Source organism: Lithobates pipiens, unplaced genomic scaffold, assembly GCF_037356315.1.
Source record: "Lithobates pipiens isolate NorthernLeopardFrog02 unplaced genomic scaffold, aLitPip1_a1.2 Scaffold_94, whole genome shotgun sequence".
Lineage (NCBI taxonomy): Eukaryota > Metazoa > Chordata > Amphibia > Anura > Ranidae > Lithobates > Lithobates pipiens.
The window spans coordinates 992,119-1,012,166 of record NW_027507917.1 but is presented as its reverse complement, the minus strand read 5'-3'; the positions used below and the strand labels follow the sequence as shown (position 1 = coordinate 1,012,166).

General features: G+C 46.8%; 1 protein-coding gene across 2 annotated transcripts; it reads right to left on the bottom strand.

Moving 5' to 3' along the window:
- Positions 1–5,184: 5,184 nt before the first annotated feature.
- On the bottom strand, positions 5,185–11,041 carry LOC143973753 (uncharacterized). 2 transcript variants are annotated; one of them, XR_013272114.1, is made up of 2 exons: positions 6,066–11,041; positions 5,185–6,003 (listed from the first exon to the last, which is right to left on the bottom strand). XR_013272114.1 is itself a non-coding variant. In XM_077474596.1 (1 exon), the coding sequence occupies exon 1, from the start codon at positions 10,977–10,979 to the stop codon at positions 8,046–8,048; it is 2,934 nt and encodes a 977-aa protein (XP_077330722.1). In that variant the 5' UTR covers positions 10,980–11,041; the 3' UTR covers positions 5,185–8,045. The 2 variants fall into 2 exon arrangements, 1 of the variants encoding a protein (XP_077330722.1); XM_077474596.1 differs by having other exon boundaries at positions 5,185–11,041.
- Positions 11,042–20,048: the final 9,007 nt, after the last annotated feature.

Genomic DNA, 20,048 nt, shown 5'->3' with positions numbered 1-20,048 from the left:
CCACTTTTCCTTCAAGCCAAACCCCAACACTTTAGCGGCACATGGGATTTTTTTTTTTTTTTTAAGGAGGAACTCCGTGTACCTCTGATGTAAGCGGGTTTCACCAAAGCCCCTACTTATATCAGAATTGTTAGCATTCCCCCTTTAAATCATGGTTCCCAAAGCCCTCCTTACATCAGAGTCCACAGGGCACCCCTTACATCGGAGTCCTCCCTTACCATAGTGAACTCACTCGCTCAGAGGCAGGATAGAGAAGGGGGGGGGGGGAGGGGAGGTGCCCTATGCACTTGGCGGTTGTCATACTTGGTTAGTTGGAGAGCATTATTTAGGTGTGTGCATCCCAGGCAGCAGAGGGAACCACACTGGGTGATTAGGGTGCACGCCTAAGTTGGGGTTGCCACAGTCTAGTCTGAATAAAGTGTCCGGGTTTCAGGGAGTCAGAATCCTGGACACATGAATCAAAACCCGAACTGTCCGGGTGAATCCCGGACAGGTGGCAACCCTAGAAGTGTCATAAGTCCGTGTCCACCTGGACTTGCCCAGGACCACTCTTGTCCATTTAGTGACAACTCTGCTGTGTAATTTCACTACCAGAACACGCAGTGTTGTCACCCCTGTGATCAGCAGGTAATAAAGTCATGTGACCAAGGGGGGGGGCTCAGAAAAAAACAAACTGCAGTTCTAATGCTACCGACGGTCTGCGGTATACATTTTATTTTGCCCAGGGTTCAACTTTCTGCTGCTCTCCCCTCACTTCCTGTGTGGTCACCAGGACAGGAAGTAAAGGGTAATCTCCCCATGGGGGACACAGAAGCATTGAAAACCATATCACATTCGATGAAGTGTTAGGTAACTTCTATATATAATAAGACTCTCTTTCCCAAAGCGTACCCAGCCTAGGCGTACGGCGGGGACACTGAACCCCATACAGACTGGAAACACACCCCCCTCCCCCAATCTGATGAAATAGGATATTCGATTCAATGAAGTAACACTGGGAACGTTCACTCAACAAATATATACTTTTATTTCAGAGTTCTTTAGAACAATTTTTATTTTTTTGGTTGGGGGGGGGGGGGGGGGGGGAGTGGTGAACACTCTGGAACTTTGAGAGAAGTTGTAGTAGTAGTAAGACACATATAAAGGAGAAGGGATCTCGCCGCTCCAGGAGCACACATGCAGGCTGTAAACTGTTCTCTTCGGCTGGGAAGCCACAGGTGCCGGCTATTACCACTAGCAACAGATGAAAAACAAGCTGTGGACTGCAGCACTCTTTCTTTTATTGGAAAATCACATCACAGCTCAACAAACACGGCGAACGAGGAAAAATTGCTGACTAGCTGTAGTGCTGCACCACAGCTAGTGCGAAACGTCAGCAGTTTTTTCCTTGTTTGCTGTGTTTGTTGAGCTGTGATGTGATTTTCCAATAAAAGAAAGAGTGCTGCAGTCCACAGCTTGTTTTTCGTCAGTTGCTAGTAAGTCACATATAACTGGACTCTTCCTTTACTGGCCTCCTGAAGAAAATGCTATTTGCTTGGCTGTGTCAGACTCCAAAAAAAAAAAAAAAACTATTTAAATTTAAAATCTAAAAAGAAACAAATTTGCTGCAACATCCATCTTCAATCCAAAGCTTAATCCGCCATACCATTTCCCAACACTAGGTGTCCTCAGTCCCAGGCTGAGCCCTGACTACAAGAGGGTGATACCAGGTCATATTCAGGATTAAAAAAAAAAAAGAAAAAAAAGAATACAAAGTATCAGTATGACCACCAGGGAACTAATATTCTCAGCAATGGCAGCCACCGGGATTCTTAAAGAGTATCTAAACCAGCCATTCTCAACCAGGGTTCCTCCTCCAGAGGTTGCTAGGGGCTCCTCCTCCAGAGGTTTCTAGGGGTTCCTCCAGAGGTTTCTAGGGGTTCCCCTCCAGAGGTCGCTAGGGGTTCCTCCTCCAGAGGTCGCTAGGGGTTCCTCCTCCAGAGGTCGCTAGGGGTTCCCCCTCCAGAGGTCGCTAGGGGTTCCCCCTCCAGAGGTTTCTAGGGGTTCCCCCTCCAGAGGTTTCTAGGGGTTCCTCCTCCAGAGGTTTCTAGGGGTTCCTCCTCCAGAGGTTTCTAGGGGTTCCTCCTCCAGAGGTTGCTAGGGGTTCCTCCTCCAGAGGTTTCTAGGGGTTCCCTCCTCCAGAGGTTTCTAGGGGTTCCTCCTCCAGAGGTTTCTAGGGGTTCCTCCTCCAGACGTTTCTAGGGGTTCCTCCTCCAGAGGTTGCTAGGGGTTCCTCCTCCAGAGGTTGCTAGGGGTTCCTCCAGAAGTTGCTAGGGGTTCCCCCTCCAGAGGTCGCTAGGGGTTCCTCCTCCAGAGGTTGCTAGGGGCTCCTCCTCCAGAGGTTGCTAGGGGTTCCTCCTCCAGAGGTTGCTAGGGGTTCCTCCTCCAGAGGTTTCTAGGGGCTCCTCCTCCAAAGGTTGTTAGGGGTTCCTCCTCCAGAGGTCGCTAGGGGTTCCTCCTCCAGAGGTTGCTAGGGGTTCCTTGAGCTGTGGCTGATGAACCACCTTTTTGGTGGTGCCTACAGAGTTGAAGGTTCAGCACCACTTAGGGAAGCCCACCAGCATGACACCAAATATCTTTTCAGCTGTCTTTAAGGGTGGCATTCTGAGCACCACTTTAAGTGGGACATTCTTCCTATTGGCCACCAGTATCAGGGGCATTGTTCCTATTGACCCCTGATAAATTGGTTTTAGTAAGGGTTCCTCGAGACCTGAAAATAATTTTTGGGGTTCCTCTAGGGTTAAAAGGTTGAGAAAGGCTGATCTACACCCAAGAACAAAAAGGTAACGTATGTTCAGCTTGGCAGTACTTAAATATGGTGGCCGCACTAGTTTTCTTTTTATCACTTTCTTTTCCTTTATTTTCATCTGGTGATCCTGCCAGTAACACATCCTGTCCTAGGGTGCCAGCACTCACTCACAGGACTGGGTCTATGGATCTGGACTACTGACCCCTCCGATACTCCTCGGGAGGGCATTCCTCTCACAGAAGATAGCTGGCAAATCTAAGAACATTGTTTGATATATAGGGTTAGGTGTGCCCAGGAAAATTCCAAGGACACTAGAATTTTGGGCAGGATCAATGATTGTTATTTTGTGCTCACAGAAAACGTAGTTCACCTGAAATATAAAGAAAACGAATGCAGCCACCACATCTAAGGACCAGGAAGCTGCAATATATGACATTCTGATTTTTGGGTTTATACAAGTCTGTGGAATGGGAGTTCTACTAAGTATATCATGACCCAGATCAGGGGTCTCCAAATGGCGGTCAACGGGCCCCGTCCGGCCACATGCCGTCCGCTACAAGATTTTATCCGGCCCGCAGCAAGGTCCATGGCCTATCCTCAATGTGCACTGAGGATGAGGGTCAGCAGAGGCTGCCTATGGCCTCTGCTTTTGATGCAAGGGGGGACTCTAATGGTAACTCTGATGGGGATCCTGATACATGGAGGGGACTCTGATATAGGGATCCTGATGTATGGAGGGAACTCTGATGGGAAATATGATATAAGGGGGACACTGATGCATGGAGGGAACTCTGATTAGGAACCTGATGTAAGAGGGTACTCTGATGGGGAACCTGATGTATGGAGGAATTCTGTTGGGAGACTGTGATGTAAGGAGGACTCTGATGGTGAAGCTGTTGTGAGGGGAGACTCTGATGGTAAATCTGATATGGGGGGGGGGGGGGACCTGTGATAGGGACCTCGATGTAAGAGGGGTCTCTAAAGGGAACCCTGATGAGGATCCTGATGTAAGGGGGAACTGTGGTGGGGAACCTGATATAAGGGGGACCCTGATGTAAGGGGGGACTCTGTTGGGAAATATTATGTAAGAGGGGGTCATGATGGAAACCCTGATTAGGATCCTGATGTATGGAGGGAACTCTGATGAGGAACATGATTTATGGAGGGAACACTGATATTGGGATCCTGATGTATGGAGGGAACTCTGATGAGGAACATGATTTATGGAGGGAACACTGATATAGGGAACCTGATGTATGGAGGGAGCTCTGATGGGGAACTGGATGTATGGAGGGAACTCTGATGGGGAACCTGATGTATGGAGGGAACTCTGATGGGGAACCTGATGTATGGAGGAAGCTCTGATGGGGGAACCTGATGTATGGAGGGAACTCTGATGAGGAACCTGATGTATGGGGGGAACACTGATATAGGGAACCTGATGTATGGAGGGAACACTGATATAGGGAACCTGATGTATGGAGGGAACCCTGATATAGGGAACCTGATGTATGGAGGGAACACTGATATAGAGAACCTGATGTATGGAGGGAACACTGATATAGAGAACCTGATGTATGGAGGGAACACTGATATAGGGAACCTGATGTATGGAGGGAACTCTGATGGGGATCCTGATGTATGGAGGGAACTCTGATGGGGATCCTGATGTATGGAGGGAACTCTGATGGGGAACCTGATGTATGGAGGGAACTCTGATGGGGAACCTGATGTATGAAGGGAACTCTGATGGGGAACCTGATGTATGGAGGGAACTCTGATGGGGAACCTGATGTATGGAGGGAACTCTGATGGGGAACCTGATGTATGGAGGGAACTCTGATGGGGAACCTGATGTATGGAGGGAACTCTGATGGGGAACCTGATGTATGGAGGGAACTCTGATGGGGACCCTGATGTATGGAGGGAACTCTGATGGGGAACCTGATGTATGGAGGGAACTCTGATGGGGAACCTGATGTATGGAGGGAACTCTGATGAGGAACCTGATGTATGAAGGGAACTCTGATGAGGAACCTGATGTATGAAGGGAACTCTGATGAGGAACCTGATGTATGAAGGGAACTCTGATGAGGAACCTAATGTATGGAGGAAACTCTGATGAGGAACCTGATGTATGGAGGGAACTCTGATGGGGAACCTGATGTATGGAGGGAACTCTGATGGGGACCCTGATGTATGGAGGGAACTCTGATGGGGAACCTGATGTATGAAGGGAACTCTGATGAGGAACCTGATGTATGGAGGAAACTCTGATGAGGAACCTGATGTATGGAGGGAACTCTGATGGGGAACCTGATGTATGGAGGGAACTCTGATGGGGAACCTGATGTATGAAGGGAACTCTGATGAGGAACCTAATGTATGGAGGAAACTCTGATGAGGAACCTAATGTATGGAGGCAACTCTGATGGGGAACCTGATGTATGGAGGGAACTCTGATGGGGTACCTGATATATGAAGGGAACTCTGATGAGGAACCTGATGTATGAAGGGAACTCTGATGAGGAACCTAATGTATGGAGGAAACTCTGATGTGGAACCTGATGTATGGAGGGAACTCTGATGGGGTACCTGATGTATGAAGGGAACTCTGATGAGGAACCTAATGTATGGAGGAAACTCTGATGAGGAACCTGATGTATGGAGGGAACTCTGATGGGGAACCTGATGTATGGAGGGAACTCTGATGGGGAACCTGATGTATGGAGGGAACTCTGATGGGGTACCTGATGTATGAAGGGAACTCTGATGAGGAACCTAATGTATGGAGGAAACTCTGATGAGGAACCTAATGTATGGAGGCAACTCTGATGGGGAACCTGATGTATGGAGGGAACTCTGATGGGGTACCTGATATATGAAGGGAACTCTGATGAGGAACCTGATGTATGAAGGGAACTCTGATGAGGAACCTAATGTATGGAGGAAACTCTGATGTGGAACCTGATGTATGGAGGGAACTCTGATGGGGAACCTGATGTATGGAGGGAACTCTGATGGGGAACCTGATGTATGAAGGGAACTCTGATGAGGAACCTAATGTATGGAGGGAACTCTGATGGGGAACCTAATGTATGGAGGCAACTCTGATGGGGAACCTGATGTATGGAGGAAACTCTGATGTGGAACCTGATGTATGGAGGGAACTCTGATGGGGAACCTGATGTATGGAGGGAACTCTGATGGGGAACCTAATGTATGGAGGCAACTCTGATGGGGAACCTGATGTATGGAGGAAACTCTGATGAGGAACCTAATGTATGGAGGGAACTCTGATGGGGAACCTAATGTATGGAGGCAACTCTGATGGGGAACCTGATGTATGGAGGGAACTCTGATGGGGTACCTGATATATGAAGGGAACTCTGATGAGGAACCTGATGTATGAAGGGAACTCTGATGAGGAACCTAATGTATGGAGGAAACTCTGATGTGGAACCTGATGTATGGAGGGAACTCTGATGGGGACCCTGATGTATGGAGGGAACTCTGATGGGGACCATGATGTATGAAGGGAACTCTGATGGGGACCATGATGTATGAAGGGAACTCTGATGGGGAACCTGATGTATGGAGGGAGCTCTGATGAAGACCATGATGTATGAAGGGAACTCTGATGGGGACCCTGATGTATGGAGGGAGCTCTGATGGGGACCATGATGTATGAAGGGAACTCTGATGAGGAACCTGATGTATGGAGGGAACTCCGATGGGGAACCTGATGTATGGAGGGAGCTCTGATGGGGACCCTGATGTATTGAGGGAACTCCGATGAGGAACCTGATGTATGAAGGGAACTCTGATGAGGAACCTGATGTATGAAGGGAACTCTGATGAGGAACCTGATGTATGGAGGGAACTCTGATGGGGACCCTGATGTATGGAGGAAACTCTGATGTGGAACCTGATGTATGGAGGGAACTCTGATGGGGACCCTGATGTATGGAGGGAACTCCGATGGGGAACCTGATGTATGGAGGGAGCTCTGATGGGGACCCTGATGTATTGAGGGAACTCCGATGAGGAACCTGATGTATGAAGGGAACTCTGATGAGGAACCTGATGTATGAAGGGAACTCTGATGAGGAACCTGATGTATGGAGGGAACTCTGATGGGGACCCTGATGTATGGAGGAAACTCTGATGTGGAACCTGATGTATGGAGGGAACTCTGATGGGGACCCTGATGTATGGAGGAAACTCTGATGTGGAACCTGATGTATGGAGGGAGCTCTGATGGGGACCCTGATGTATGGAGGGAACTCTGATGGGGACCCTGATGTATGGAGGGAACTCTGATGGGGACCCTGATGTATGAAGGGAACTCTGATGGGGACCCTGATGTATGAAGGGAACTCTGATGGGGACCCTGATGTATTGAGAGAACTCTGATGGGGACCCTGATGTATGGAGGGAACTCTGATGGGGAACCTGATGTATGAAGGGAACCCTGATGGGGACCCTGATGTATGAAGGGAACCCTGATGGGGACCCTGATGTATGGAGGGAGCTCTGATGGGGACCCTGATGTATGGAGGGAGCTCTGATGGGGACCATGATGTATGAAGGGAACTCTGATGGGGACCCTGATGTATGGAGGGAACTCTGATGGGGACCATGATGTATGAAGGGAACTCTGATGGGGACCCTGATGTATGGAGGCAGCTCTGATGGGGACCATGATGTATGGAGGGAACTCTGATGGGGACCCTGATGTAAGATGGGGCTCTGATGGGGATCCTGATGAATTAGGCTCTCTGATAGGGACCATAACAGGGATTTTTTTTCCAGCCTGCAAATATTTGTAAAATATTAATACTGAATATGGCCTTCGTACTGAAAATTTTGAAGACCCCTGACTTAGATGAACACTTTCACAAACCTTCCGTTGCTATAAAGTGTGTTCAGTGTCATTATAAATGCAAGGTCCACTTGTTTAACTGGCCCCCACCCCCACCCCCATGCCAAAAAGATGCAATAAAAATAAAAACTGCAAAGAAAAAAGTTCTTAATCTTTCCCCTAAGTTCTGTACTGTGGGGGGAGGGGGAGGATCACTATACTTCCAGTGAGATCTCGGGGAATGCTGAGTAGTCTAGGAGTCACCCTCACTCAGGCACCTATGTACAGTAAGTATATTGAATAACTTTTTTCCCTGTAGAATCTTTAAAAATGATTAGGAGTGGGTGGGAAATAAATAAACAGACTTTTAGTGTAAGGTCAACTTCAAAGTGCTTAATCATTCTCTTGGTATTTGAACACCTTGATGCAGTTGTGCATGCTATCAGCCACCAGCAGGAGACCGTCTTGCAACAGAGCTAGGCCTCTGGGGCTACTGAGACCCTCTGTGACCAAAACTCGGGTCCGCTTGTTGGCTGGATAGTAAATAATGGAGTGTTTCTGTCCCCAGTCTGCCACCAAAACCCCTCCTTCGCTGTCAACACAGACGCCCCATGGGTTACACAGACTGTGCCCAGGGGATCCCTTGAGACCTAGAACCTTGAGAAGCTGCCAGTCTTCCCTGAGCACCTTGACACAACAGCCTCCATCTAAACCCCTCTCTGATATAGCTAGAAGACCCTGACTGTTGGTACTGACAAGGTAAGGTTTGTTGAACCCAGGTACCACAGTGCTTTCTTTCTGCCGCCCAGTGGTAGAGTCCAGCATAAGAGCGCAGACAGTCCCCAGTTTCATGTCTGCCACGATAAATTCATCTTTGTAGTTGGCGGTAATGCCACGTGGAGCACCCCAGTTTCTGGAAATGACTTGCAGGAGACGACCGTGCTTGCTGTACACATCCAAGGTGCGGTCAGTTGTGTTGGACAATGCCACAAGCCCTCGGTTGTTCACAGCCACGTCAAAATAGTTCTTTGCTTCAAGAGAAAACTGTTGGAGGATCTTACCCTTGCTGTCCATCACTTGGAGCCTTCGGTTTCCGTAATCCACAATATATACAGAACCTGTGGTTGTGGCATGAATGCCGTGGGGCAGGTTTAACTCCGCTCTGCCAGATCCAAACTTGCCAAACTGTCGAACCAATTTGGTTGTGCCATCGCCATTTTCAAGAGGGCTGTCAGTAAGGTTGGACTCACTCTTGCTTAAACATTTTCGAGGTGGAATTTGTTGGGGATATTTAGAAACCTTCCTATTGTATTGTGCTGACTTAACACGCACCTTAATTTCACGAAGAGCACCAGATGGGGCAGTTGCGCCCAAGCTTGATGACCAAGAACTTGATGAACTGGATACAGAATCACGTCTTTCTTTAGCCGAAGTTGGCCTGTGGAGTCTAGAAGGAGCAGTGCGTGGCCTTGATATCTTCTCAATGTAAGGCATGGAAGAGGACCTTGGTACCGGTTTCCAGGAGGAGGAAGCCTGCGACTGCTTATTTCTGAGTTTCGATACGATTCTGTTCCTTGCGTTTGCTAGTGCTTGTTGCCTTTGATTCACTTCTGAACTTTCAGATTCTAAGATAATAGGGTGAGCCTTTCCAGATTCATTAGGCTGGATGTTTGAAGGTGAAACTTTAAACGTGCCAGATTTGCAAACCCCTTTGCTCTTTGGCTTCTCTATTATAAAGGTGCATGTTGACTTCACGCTGTCCGTGGGAGAAGTTGGTCTTGGAACACTCAGAAGTTCGCTGTTGAGGCTATCTGACATCTCATCAGACATTCGAAGATAGTCAACGCCCAGTTGTGTTCTGTGCACCGATTGAGGGTGGTCGCTTTCTAGATTTTGTCTATTTAAATACGATGTAGGCGAGTTCTCACCACCAGTACTATCCACCTGGCCATGGGACTCCATAGTCATCCACAATGTCCGTTGGTCTACACCAATCATTTTCTTGGCAGATGGTACACGACTTTCCCTAAGAGCCACTTGTCGACAAGACATTGGATCCCTTATTGTATATGTTTCTATTTCTTCTAAAATTTCTTCTGAGCTTTCGGAGTCACCTTCCGATATGTAAGCAGTGGTTGCTCTGAACAGAGAATGGTTTTCAGATGTTCTGCCAACTTTATCGTTGCTGACGTGTCTCAGTTCATTATCTCCGCTATTCCTAGAGTCAACTGTGGTGCCCGTCTCCTTTGAGTTTATCACTGTCTTCTGTTGACGACCAGCCGGATCTTTTTTGAAACCAGAGCTGCCGCTTTTTGAATCTAGCTGTTTCGCTGCCGTGAAATTATTTACTTGTTGGTTGACATTTTTGTTGACTAGTGATGAGTCTTTTGAGAGCTGCTTACTTACTAAAGGCTGCTGTCTGGTTAATTTGTTGCCTTCCCCAGCCTGGTTCATTGATCTTGGTCTATGTTGCTTACCTTGCTTCAAAGGACTTTGCTTAATGTCAGATATCCATTTCTTGGTGGCCGTTCGGGGGCTTAGAGCTGCACTGTCAGCTTCCACCACTGCTTTATCTCTTGAAGAAACCCCCAGTTTCTGATCAGTAGCATCCCCTTTGTTCTGTTCTAAAGATGATGACTGGGTGCTGGACCCACAGTCTCCATCGCTGTCACCTTCCAACAAAATTTTCACACCCAGAAAGCCAAAATCATCTGGGTTATGTGATCTGACGTCCCATGGTGGTCTTTCATCAATCAGAAGCGTTGGTTGGATAGTTGAGTTCCTTCCCAAAGGTTCGAGAGTTTTTCTGTTACAATGCGGCGCGGAGAAGCCCAGGGATTGTTCCTCACATTGTATCACCCCAAGTGTGGTAGATGGAAGAGGTTGTGGAATGAAATACACCCTCTTTAGATTAATACAGATGTTATTTTTTCTTGCGAATATATTTGATATTCGTTGCTGGATCTCCTTCATGACGAGTTGGCTGTCACTTGAGGTCACCAGTGCTTGCTTGAGCTGGGAGGACACGGTAGCAATCTCTTGCACCATGTTATTAATCTCACAAACCCCATTTTGTAGGACCGATTCATTGCTTTGCTGGATGGATGACAACTGGTCTTTCAGTCTTCCATGCTCTTCTTCCACACGGTTAAGAATGGTCTGTTCCTGCTTTAGGATGGAGAGTAAAGTCTTCTCAAATGACTTGGACACTCTCTCGTGATCTTTAGCCTGGTCTGCTTTGATCTGTTCTAGCTCTCGGCAGGTCTGAGCGAGGTCATTCAGCAGAGTAGTGAAATCCATCATCTTCATTTGTTGCATGAATACCATCTGGTACAAGGCTTGTTGTGGATGTAGAAGACTGCAGACAAAGTAAGAAGAGATCAATAAGAGTTTAGGTAAAGTGTTTAATGTATTACAATGAGATTATCATTATGTTAAACCCCCTGAGGTCTTTTTCATATATTTCAAGGCTTTTGTGATAGTGTGTTAATTACAATTGTGCCCTCAATCCCTAAAGTGTCTTGTGTCAGGGGCGTAACTATAGGGGGTGCAGCAGTCACGACCGCAACCGGGCCCTGTAATGCAGGGGGCCCATGCAGCCCCCTCTACATATGGCCGGCAGCAGCATAGGCAGCTAGGGGTACCAGTGCACCATGCACATGGGTGGCTGGAGGTGGAGGGTGAGTAGCAGAGCTCCATGCTCGACTATCGCACTGGCTGCTTTTTAGTTGTGCATTCCCCGCATGACCTGTGTCCTCAGCCGGCTCCTCAGAGTACCCCTCTCCTGCTCCATGCATTGCCACTCAGTCTGATGTCTGTTCCGAGTCCGGCCCAAACTGCACTGCATACTTCTCCCAGGTAAACAAACTTTAAGCACACAGATGCAGTGCAGCCCTATGAGAGCCCCCCGGAGGACACTGCAGGCTTGTCTGCCAGCCCCCCTACTCCCCCGTCATACACAGATGATGAAAGGTCTTTCTGGGAGATATGCTGATCGCCCGTCCAGCACACTGGATGGAGCCCAGGCCAACATGGATGAGTGCGCGGCCTACAGCTTGGTCATGGTGAGTGAGAGGACCCCATCCCCCACACACCATTACATACTCCCTCTATCTCCCCCTGGGGACAGGGACCCCTTCTCACGTGGGGACAGGGACCCCCACCTCCCCTGGGGACAGGGACCCCTTCTCACCTGGGGGCAGTAACTTCATCTGCCCTGGAGAAAAGGACCTCATCTCTTCTGGGGACGGGGACCCCTTCCTGCCTAGGGACAGCCCCCCAATGGGGCACCTAAAAATAAAAAATAAAATAATAAAAAAAAACTACTGATGCCAGTGGTGGAACTACAGGGCTCACAAAGGTCATACCTGTGACCACGCCCTGGAGTTCCCCCGCCGGACTCGGAGGGAAGGGCCATGGCTGGGGTTCAGGGGGGCCCTTCATGGTTTCTTGCATCTGAATGTTTTCAATACATGTTTTGCATTCTTTCGAGTCCTGATTAGAATTAGCCTGCCTATGTTACGCTCTTTGTTACCATAAACATACAATTGTAATATTAATGTGATACCTACGTAATCATGTGTATAAAAACCTTCAAATGCGTCATAATAAAGGAGAACGGTTATTTGGAAAGATGCCAAGCGTATCTTTTGTGTCTGTTCCCTACTGCAGTAGTTATTATTAATTTGGAACCACTAATCAATATGAGGATAGGCGTTGCCTATCTATAAAATATACATTTCAATGGTCACAGAGGGGAGGGGTGTGGTTGTTTCTTCCATGTGCTGGGGTGGAGCAAGTTAACAGTTGGGGGTCAGCAAGCGAGGAGAAACGTTCCCACCCTCCCTCCCTAAACAAACAGGTTAGGTGTGGTGGTGCTGGTTGCTGCGAGGTGTGGCGTTGGCTACTTAACGACTGGTGTATATATATATGGAAATATATACATAGAAATGCATGGGTCATTTGAAAAGGTTGGGACCCATACCAGGTATGGAGTCATTATGTTTGGTCTGGTGTCAGTCCAGATTAATGGCTAATATGTGTTGGGGGGGTCTGTGGTCAGTTAGTGAGTCCTCAAGGCGAGTTAGCAGCTGGGGACAGATGCTGACAAAGAGGGATCACAGGCTCAAAGTAATAAGGGGTCGTCAGGGACCAGCAGGAAAAAAAATCACTTGGTGGTTTCTGGGTAACTGGAAGATGTTAAAAGTTTTGAATTGTTGAAAATATTTAAAATAAAGTTTAGTTTTTTATTGTTATTACCGTATTTATCGGTTTATAACACGTGCCGGCGTATAACACGCACCCCAAGTTTAGGAGGGAATTTTAAGGAAAAAAACTTTTAGGAGGGAAGTTTAAGGGGAAAAAAAAACCTTACATTTATATGCCCATCAGTGTCATCTGCAGCCTTGTCCACCATTGCAGCCTTATGCAGTCTTGTCCCCCATTGCAGTCTTGTCTATTTTATTTTCTATTTGTTTTTTATTTTTATAAAAATGCTGCCGCCGAGATACAGAGCCGGTGCCTTCGGCTCCTCTCGCCAGCTTTCGGCCGCCTTCAGCCATTCTCGGCAGCTTTCGGCCGCGAGAACAGCCGAAGGCGGCTGAAAGCTGCCAAGAACGGCCGAAAGCTGCCGAGAATGGCCGAAGGCGGCCGAAAGTTTGCCGAGAACGGCCGAAGGCGGGCGAAAGCTGCCGAGAATGGCCAAAAGCCGACTTGAAGAGCCGAATGCGGCTGAAAGCCGCCCAGAGGCTCAGAATTTCGGGGGATCGGCGTATAACACGCACCCACAATTTTCCCCTGCTTTTAAGGGGAAAAAAGTGCGTGTTATACGCCGATAAATACGGTAATAAAGGCCGTTGAGGCCATTTACATCCAAGCAGGTGTCCGTGTATTTATTGTAAGGTAACAGTAAGTGCATGCATGTATTGGTGGGGAAGTAAGTTATCTGGCTACCCTAGTCATGTTATATAGATTCACAGGTAATATCATGGAAATTCAGATACACCTGCCCAATTTAAGTGGGTACTAGACCCCAACAAAAAGTTTAATATTATAAAAGATTCAAGTAGAGCACAGTGCTGTTATCAAGTAGTACAATGCTGTTATCTTAATTCCCATATAAAAATGTTTGCTTAATTTATTAGTAGTAGAAAAAGTGGTAACGCACATCTCTACAAACTGTTAGTGTACCAGTTTCAATCACTGTCTACTCTACCACTTGTATACTCTCCCAATATGCGTTGTATCTGGTAGGATCTATACCATGGTGGCCTTCTTTTACAAGGCTGTGTTCCTGAAGCATCCATACGAGCCTCCTGCTACTATGCTTTCTATCTGGAAGGACTCACACTATGGTGGTTTCCTCCCACTAGGGTATGTCTCTGGAAGGACCCACACTATGGTGGTCTCCTCCCACTAGGGTATGCCTCTGGAAGGATCCACGCTATGGTGGTCTCCTCCCACTAGGGTTTGCCTCTGGAAGGATCCACACTATGGTGGTCTCCTCCCACTAGGGTATGCCTCTGGAAGGACCCACACTATGGTGGTCTCCTCCCACTAGGGTATGTCTCTGGAAGGACCCACACTATGGTGGTCTCCTCCCACTAGGGTATGCCTCTGGAAGGATCCACGCTATGGTGGTCTCCTCCCACTAGGGTTTGCCTCTGGAAGGATCCACACTATGGTGGTCTCCTCCCATTAGGGTATGTCTCTGGAAGGATCCACACTATGGTGGTCTCCTCCCACTAGGGTATGTCTCTGGAAGGATCCACACTATGGTGGTCTCCTCTCACTAGGGTATGCCTCTGGAAGGATCCATACTATGGTTACCTTCTCCCACTAGGCTATGTCGTTGAAAGTATTCATACAATGGATGCTTCCTCCCACTATGCTGTGCACCCTGGGGTGCCTTCTGGGTTCCTCAGGGGTGCCTAAACAAAATGGATAAAAATTGTTCCCAATTGTCCAAAAAATTTGGGGGGAAATGAACAATCATAGATAAAGAAACTCCTTTCTCTAGGAGAGGTGCCACATTCAGGACAAGGCAATGCTTATCAAGAGGCAACATGAATTTCATGTGTTACGTTATGCCAGCCTTTTTTCAACCAGGCTTCCAGGGCACCCTGAGGTGCCATCTGGGTTCTTTAGAGGTGCCTAAAACTGCCCCAAAATTGTCAACAAACTAGTGGGTGGATCGCATCTGCTTTTTACAAAACATCACAGGTTTTTGTGCAGAATTACAAACTTTAGCACCATGAGGCCAGCTGCCAACATCTTAGCAACTTATGATTCTATAGGTTGATAATGAGGATGTTTGGGGCGCCTGATGGCATCCTTGTTTGCCCCTTTCCTGCTGTTCAATGAGCACTGGGGTCACATTAGCAGTGAGGGGGAGAAACTGAAGGAGAAGAGAATGTTTGGAATAGTAGTTAGTGCCAATGTGCAAAGATGGAGGAAAAAAAATCACCTCCAACGTTGGGTGTCCTACGTGTGTGAATACTACTGCAATAAGTAAACCTATTAGTTTAGTGTTTTATATTTTAGAATGGGGTGCCTAAAGATTGTGCTGAATTTTAAAGGGTGCCTTGACAGAAAAAAGGTTGAAAAACATTGTTCTAGACAAACCCATGATATGGCCGCCTCCTGCCACTAGGCTGCCCCTGGAAGGACCCGTGTTATGACCACCTCCTCTCCCTTGGAGCTCACCCTATGGCTTCCTTGTTCCATAAGGCTATCCTCTAGAACAGTGGTCTCCAGACTGCGGCCTTTGGGCTGGATGTGGCCCTTAGCCTGCCCTTATCTAGCCCTTGGGTCACTATTCTTCCCACTGTCAACCAGGTTGACGAACAGTTCCTTCCATTGACACCAGTAATGGGGCAATATTTCTTGCACTGACACCAACAATGGGGCACTTTTTCTTCCCCTGACACCAATGATAGGGCACTATTCCACCCACCAATACCAATGATGGGGCATTCTCCTTCCTCCTAATAACCACATGCATTTTGAATTTTTTTACTCCTACTGACCATCAAACCTGAGGAAATGTTTACTCCCATTGATGCTGGGGCATTTTCTACTTCCAGTGGCCACAATCTGGCCCGCCTAAAGTCTGAAGGTCAGTAAACTGGCCCTTCGCTTAGAAAGATTGGAAGCCCCTGCTATAGAAGGATCCCTACAATGGTTAACCCAAGCCATTAGCCTGTGTCCCTGGAATGGTCTATACCAGGGATAGGCAATTAGCGGACCTCCAGCTGTTGCAGAACTACAACTCCCATGAGGCATAGCAAGACTCTGACGGCCACAAGCATGACACCCAGTAGTTATGCTAATTGCATATCCCTGGTCTGTACTATAGTCAACTCATCTTACTTGTCTATGTTTCTGGAAGGATCAACACTATGGTTACCTCATCTCACTCATGTGTGCCTTTGGAAGGACCAAAACTATTTTTACCTGATCACATTAGCCTGTATCCCGAAAAAGATTTATGCTATGGTCATCTCATCTCACAGGCTGTGTCTCTGGAAATATCCATTACCATGGTTGCTACCATGGTCACGTCATCCTACTAAGCTGTGTCTATGGAATGGACCATAATATGGTCACCTATTCCTACCTAGCTGTGTCTCTTAAAGAATCCTTTCTGTGGCATGCTTATCTAACTGGGCCATGTCTCTGGAAGGATCCAAACTACAATCACCTCATGTCATTAAGCTGTGTCCCTTAGAGGATGCAAAGGATACTATGGTTATCTAATCTCACTTGGCTGTGTCTCTTGAAGGAAACATATTATGGTCATGCAATACTACTAAACTCTACAACAGCCATTATCAGCCTTTTTATCCCCAGGGGAATCCTTGAAATAATTTTAAGGCTTTACGGGACCCCTGGTAAAACCAATTTATTGGCGGTCAATAGGAAGAATGCATTTCTTAACCACTTACAGAAAGGACCATTTTGCTGGTCGAAGACCAGACCACTTTTTGCGATTCGGCACTGCGTCGCTTTAACTGACAATTGCGCGGTTATGTGACGTGTCTCCCAAACAAAATTGACGTCCTTTTTTTCCCACAAATAGAGCTTTCTTTTGGTGGTATTTGATCACCTCTGCGGTTTTTATTTTTTGCGCTATAAACAAAAATAGAGCGACAATTTTGACGCATTATTTTTTACTTTTTGTTATAATAAATATCCCCCAAAAATATATAAAAAAAATTTTTTTCCCCTCAGTTTAGGCCGATACGTATTCTTCTACATATTTTTGGTAAAAAAAAAAAAATCGCAATAAGCGATTATTGATTGGTTTGCGCAAAAGTTATAGCGTTTACAAAATAGGGATAGTTTTATGGCATTTTTATTAATAATTTTTTATTATTATTTTTTTTACTAGTAATGGCGGCGATCAGCGATTTTTATTGTGACTGCAACATTGTGGTGGACACATCGGACATTTTTGACACATTTTTGGGACCATTGTCATTTATACAGCAATCACTGCTGTATAAACGCAGTGATTCCTGTGTAAATGACACTGGCAGTGAAGGGGTTAACCAGTGGGTGGCAGTGTAGGGGTTAAGTGTTCCTAGGGGTGTGTTACTAACTGTGGGGGGGTTGGGCTTTCATTTAGTGAACACTGATCTCTGCTCCAATCACATGGAGCAGAGATCAACGTCACTAGTTCCTAGGCAGAATGGAAAAATGCTGTTTACACGGCATTTCCTCCATTCAGCCGTCCCGTGAGACGATCGCAGGTATGCCCGCGGCGATCGAGTCCACGGAACCCGCGACCAGACTCACGGGGGTCCCGACCGGCACGCTCGCGATGGCAGGGCGGCATTAAAGATTGGATGTACCTGTACGCCAATATGCCTGCCCGTGCCATTCTGCCGACGTACATCGGTGTGCGCTGGTCAGGAACCGGTTAAAGTGGTAGTCAGAATGCCACTCTTACAGACAGATAAAAAGATCATTGGTGTTATGCATCTGGCTCTGCCATGTGGGATTGACCATTAACTATGAAGCCCCCATCAAATGGGAGAGCAGTCAGACAAAGCTCAAGGAACCCCAAGCAACCCTCAGAGGAACCCTGGTTGACAGTGGCTGGTCTATACTATGGTCAACTCATTTCACTCGTCTGTTTCTGGAAGGATCCAGCCTAGGGTCACCTCATCTCACTAATGTGTATCTTTGGAAGGACCAAAGCTATTTTTACCTGATCACATTAGCCTGTATCCCGAAAAAGATTTATGCTATGGTCATCTCATGGTCGTTTCATCTCACAGGCTGTGTCTCTGGAAATATCCATTACCATGGTTGGTTGCTACCATGGTCACTTCATCCTACTAAGCTGTGTCTCCAGAATGATCCATAATATGGTCACCTTTTCCTCCCTAGCTGTGTCTCTTAAATGATCCTTTCTGTGACAAGCCTATCCAACTGGGCCATGTCTCTGTAAGGATCCAATCTACAATCGCCTCATGTCATTAAGCTGTGTCTCTGAAAGGATCCAATGTATGGTTACCTCATCGCACTAAGCTCTGTCCCTGGAAGGGTCTATACTGTGGTTATCTAATTTACCTTGCCTGTGTCTCTGGAAGGAACCATACTATGGTCATGTTATCCTACTAAACTGTTACTCTACAAAAGCCATTATCAACATTTTTATCCCAAAGGAACCTTTGAAATAATTTTCAGGTCTTAGGGAACCCCTGGTAAAACCAATTCATTGGTGGTAAATGGGAAGAATGCCTTCCTTAAAGTGGTTCTCAAAATTCCAACCCAAACAAACTGATAAAAAGATCATTGGTGTTATGCAGCTGGCTCTATCACTTGAGATTGATCATTAACTATGAAGCCCCCATCAAATGAGAGGTCAGTCAGCCAAAGCTCAAGGAACCCCAAGCAACCTCTGGAGGAACCCTAGAGTTCCACAGAACCCTGGTTGAGAATGGCTGCTCTAGAAGGGTGCATAGTATGGTTACCTCTTCCCACTAGGCTCTGTCTTTAAAATAATCCATTCTGTGGTCACCTCATCTCACTAGACTGAATCTCTAGAAGACTCCATATTATGGTCACTTCATCTCAGTAGTCTGGTGGCACAAACCTCTACTCCTGAACAACATGACTATTAATGTCCCTTTTTCAGGGAAGCACATGGTGGACAGGCATGTACTGGCCATAGGGACTACACGGAGTTTCCCGGTGGGCCGATGGCTCAGTGGGCCGGTTTCAGTGACAAAGCAATGGCTGCGCGGCTCGCCCTCAACTTCACACAGTGATGTGAGAAAGATGAAAAAAATACAGAGGAGAACAAGTGAAATAATAAAAGAGGTTAGTGAGGACTCCTTATGTTATGCTACTTATGTTTTTTTGCACAATTACGTATAGTTTTATATACAGTTTTTGTGCTTGTTTGCAAAATTAAAGTGGGTTGGTCTGGATGAAGTCCAGGGCCAAATTTTTGTCCCAGTCCAGCCCTGATGTTGGATATATAAGTTGGCAGACAAAATTGTCTTTGCTACATTCACCTCATGCATTCCTTGTCTGTTCTACCTGCTGCTTTATGGTAGGTGGGGGTGAAAGGCCTGGAAAGCAAATCAGATGGCCTCAGGCAATTCTGTCACTGACCATGGATCGCCAATGTGTATTTTCTGCCGATGGGCTTCTCAGTACTCATCGATCAATTACTATATGATCCATTTCTTTTTTTCTCTGCGAAACTGGCTTCTGATTGGTTTCTCTTTGGCCTACATTTCTTAGACTCCGTGTGGTTATAGTAGTGCTATGAAAGAGAATATATTTTACTTCTACACATCTGTCCCTGGCTTTATAGCATACTATGCAAACAAGAGCCGGCCGAGTAGCACTACGGTATGTCATAATATCCTCTGTACATTTATACAAGTCAGATCTACAGTGGCAGCTAAAAAGAGTTATAGTGGTGCTCCAAACAAAATATATATATTTTTTATGGCAATTGTTAGAATCTCTCTTTCAGGTTGTATTGTTACCAGTGACCACTACCATCTGGACTGGAAATGAAGACCAACCTTCCCGATTGGGGAGATCCAGCACAACACAGGGCAGACCAGTGTCTTCGCCCTTGTACACACGGTCGGAGATTCCGACGGAATGTGTCCGATCGGACCGTTTTGTCGGATATTCCGACTGTGTGTGGTCTACATCGGACTGTTTCCGTCGGAATATCCAACAGACCAAGTTTTCCAACTTGTTGGTAAAATTTTCCGACTAAATGCTCCGATCGGACATACTCCGATTGTGTGTAGAGAATTCCGATCGGACAAAGTGCCACGCATGCTCAGATCAAATTCCTACATCAAAGCTATTGGCTACTAGCCTGAACGTAGTCCCGTCGTAACGAAATTACGTCATCAC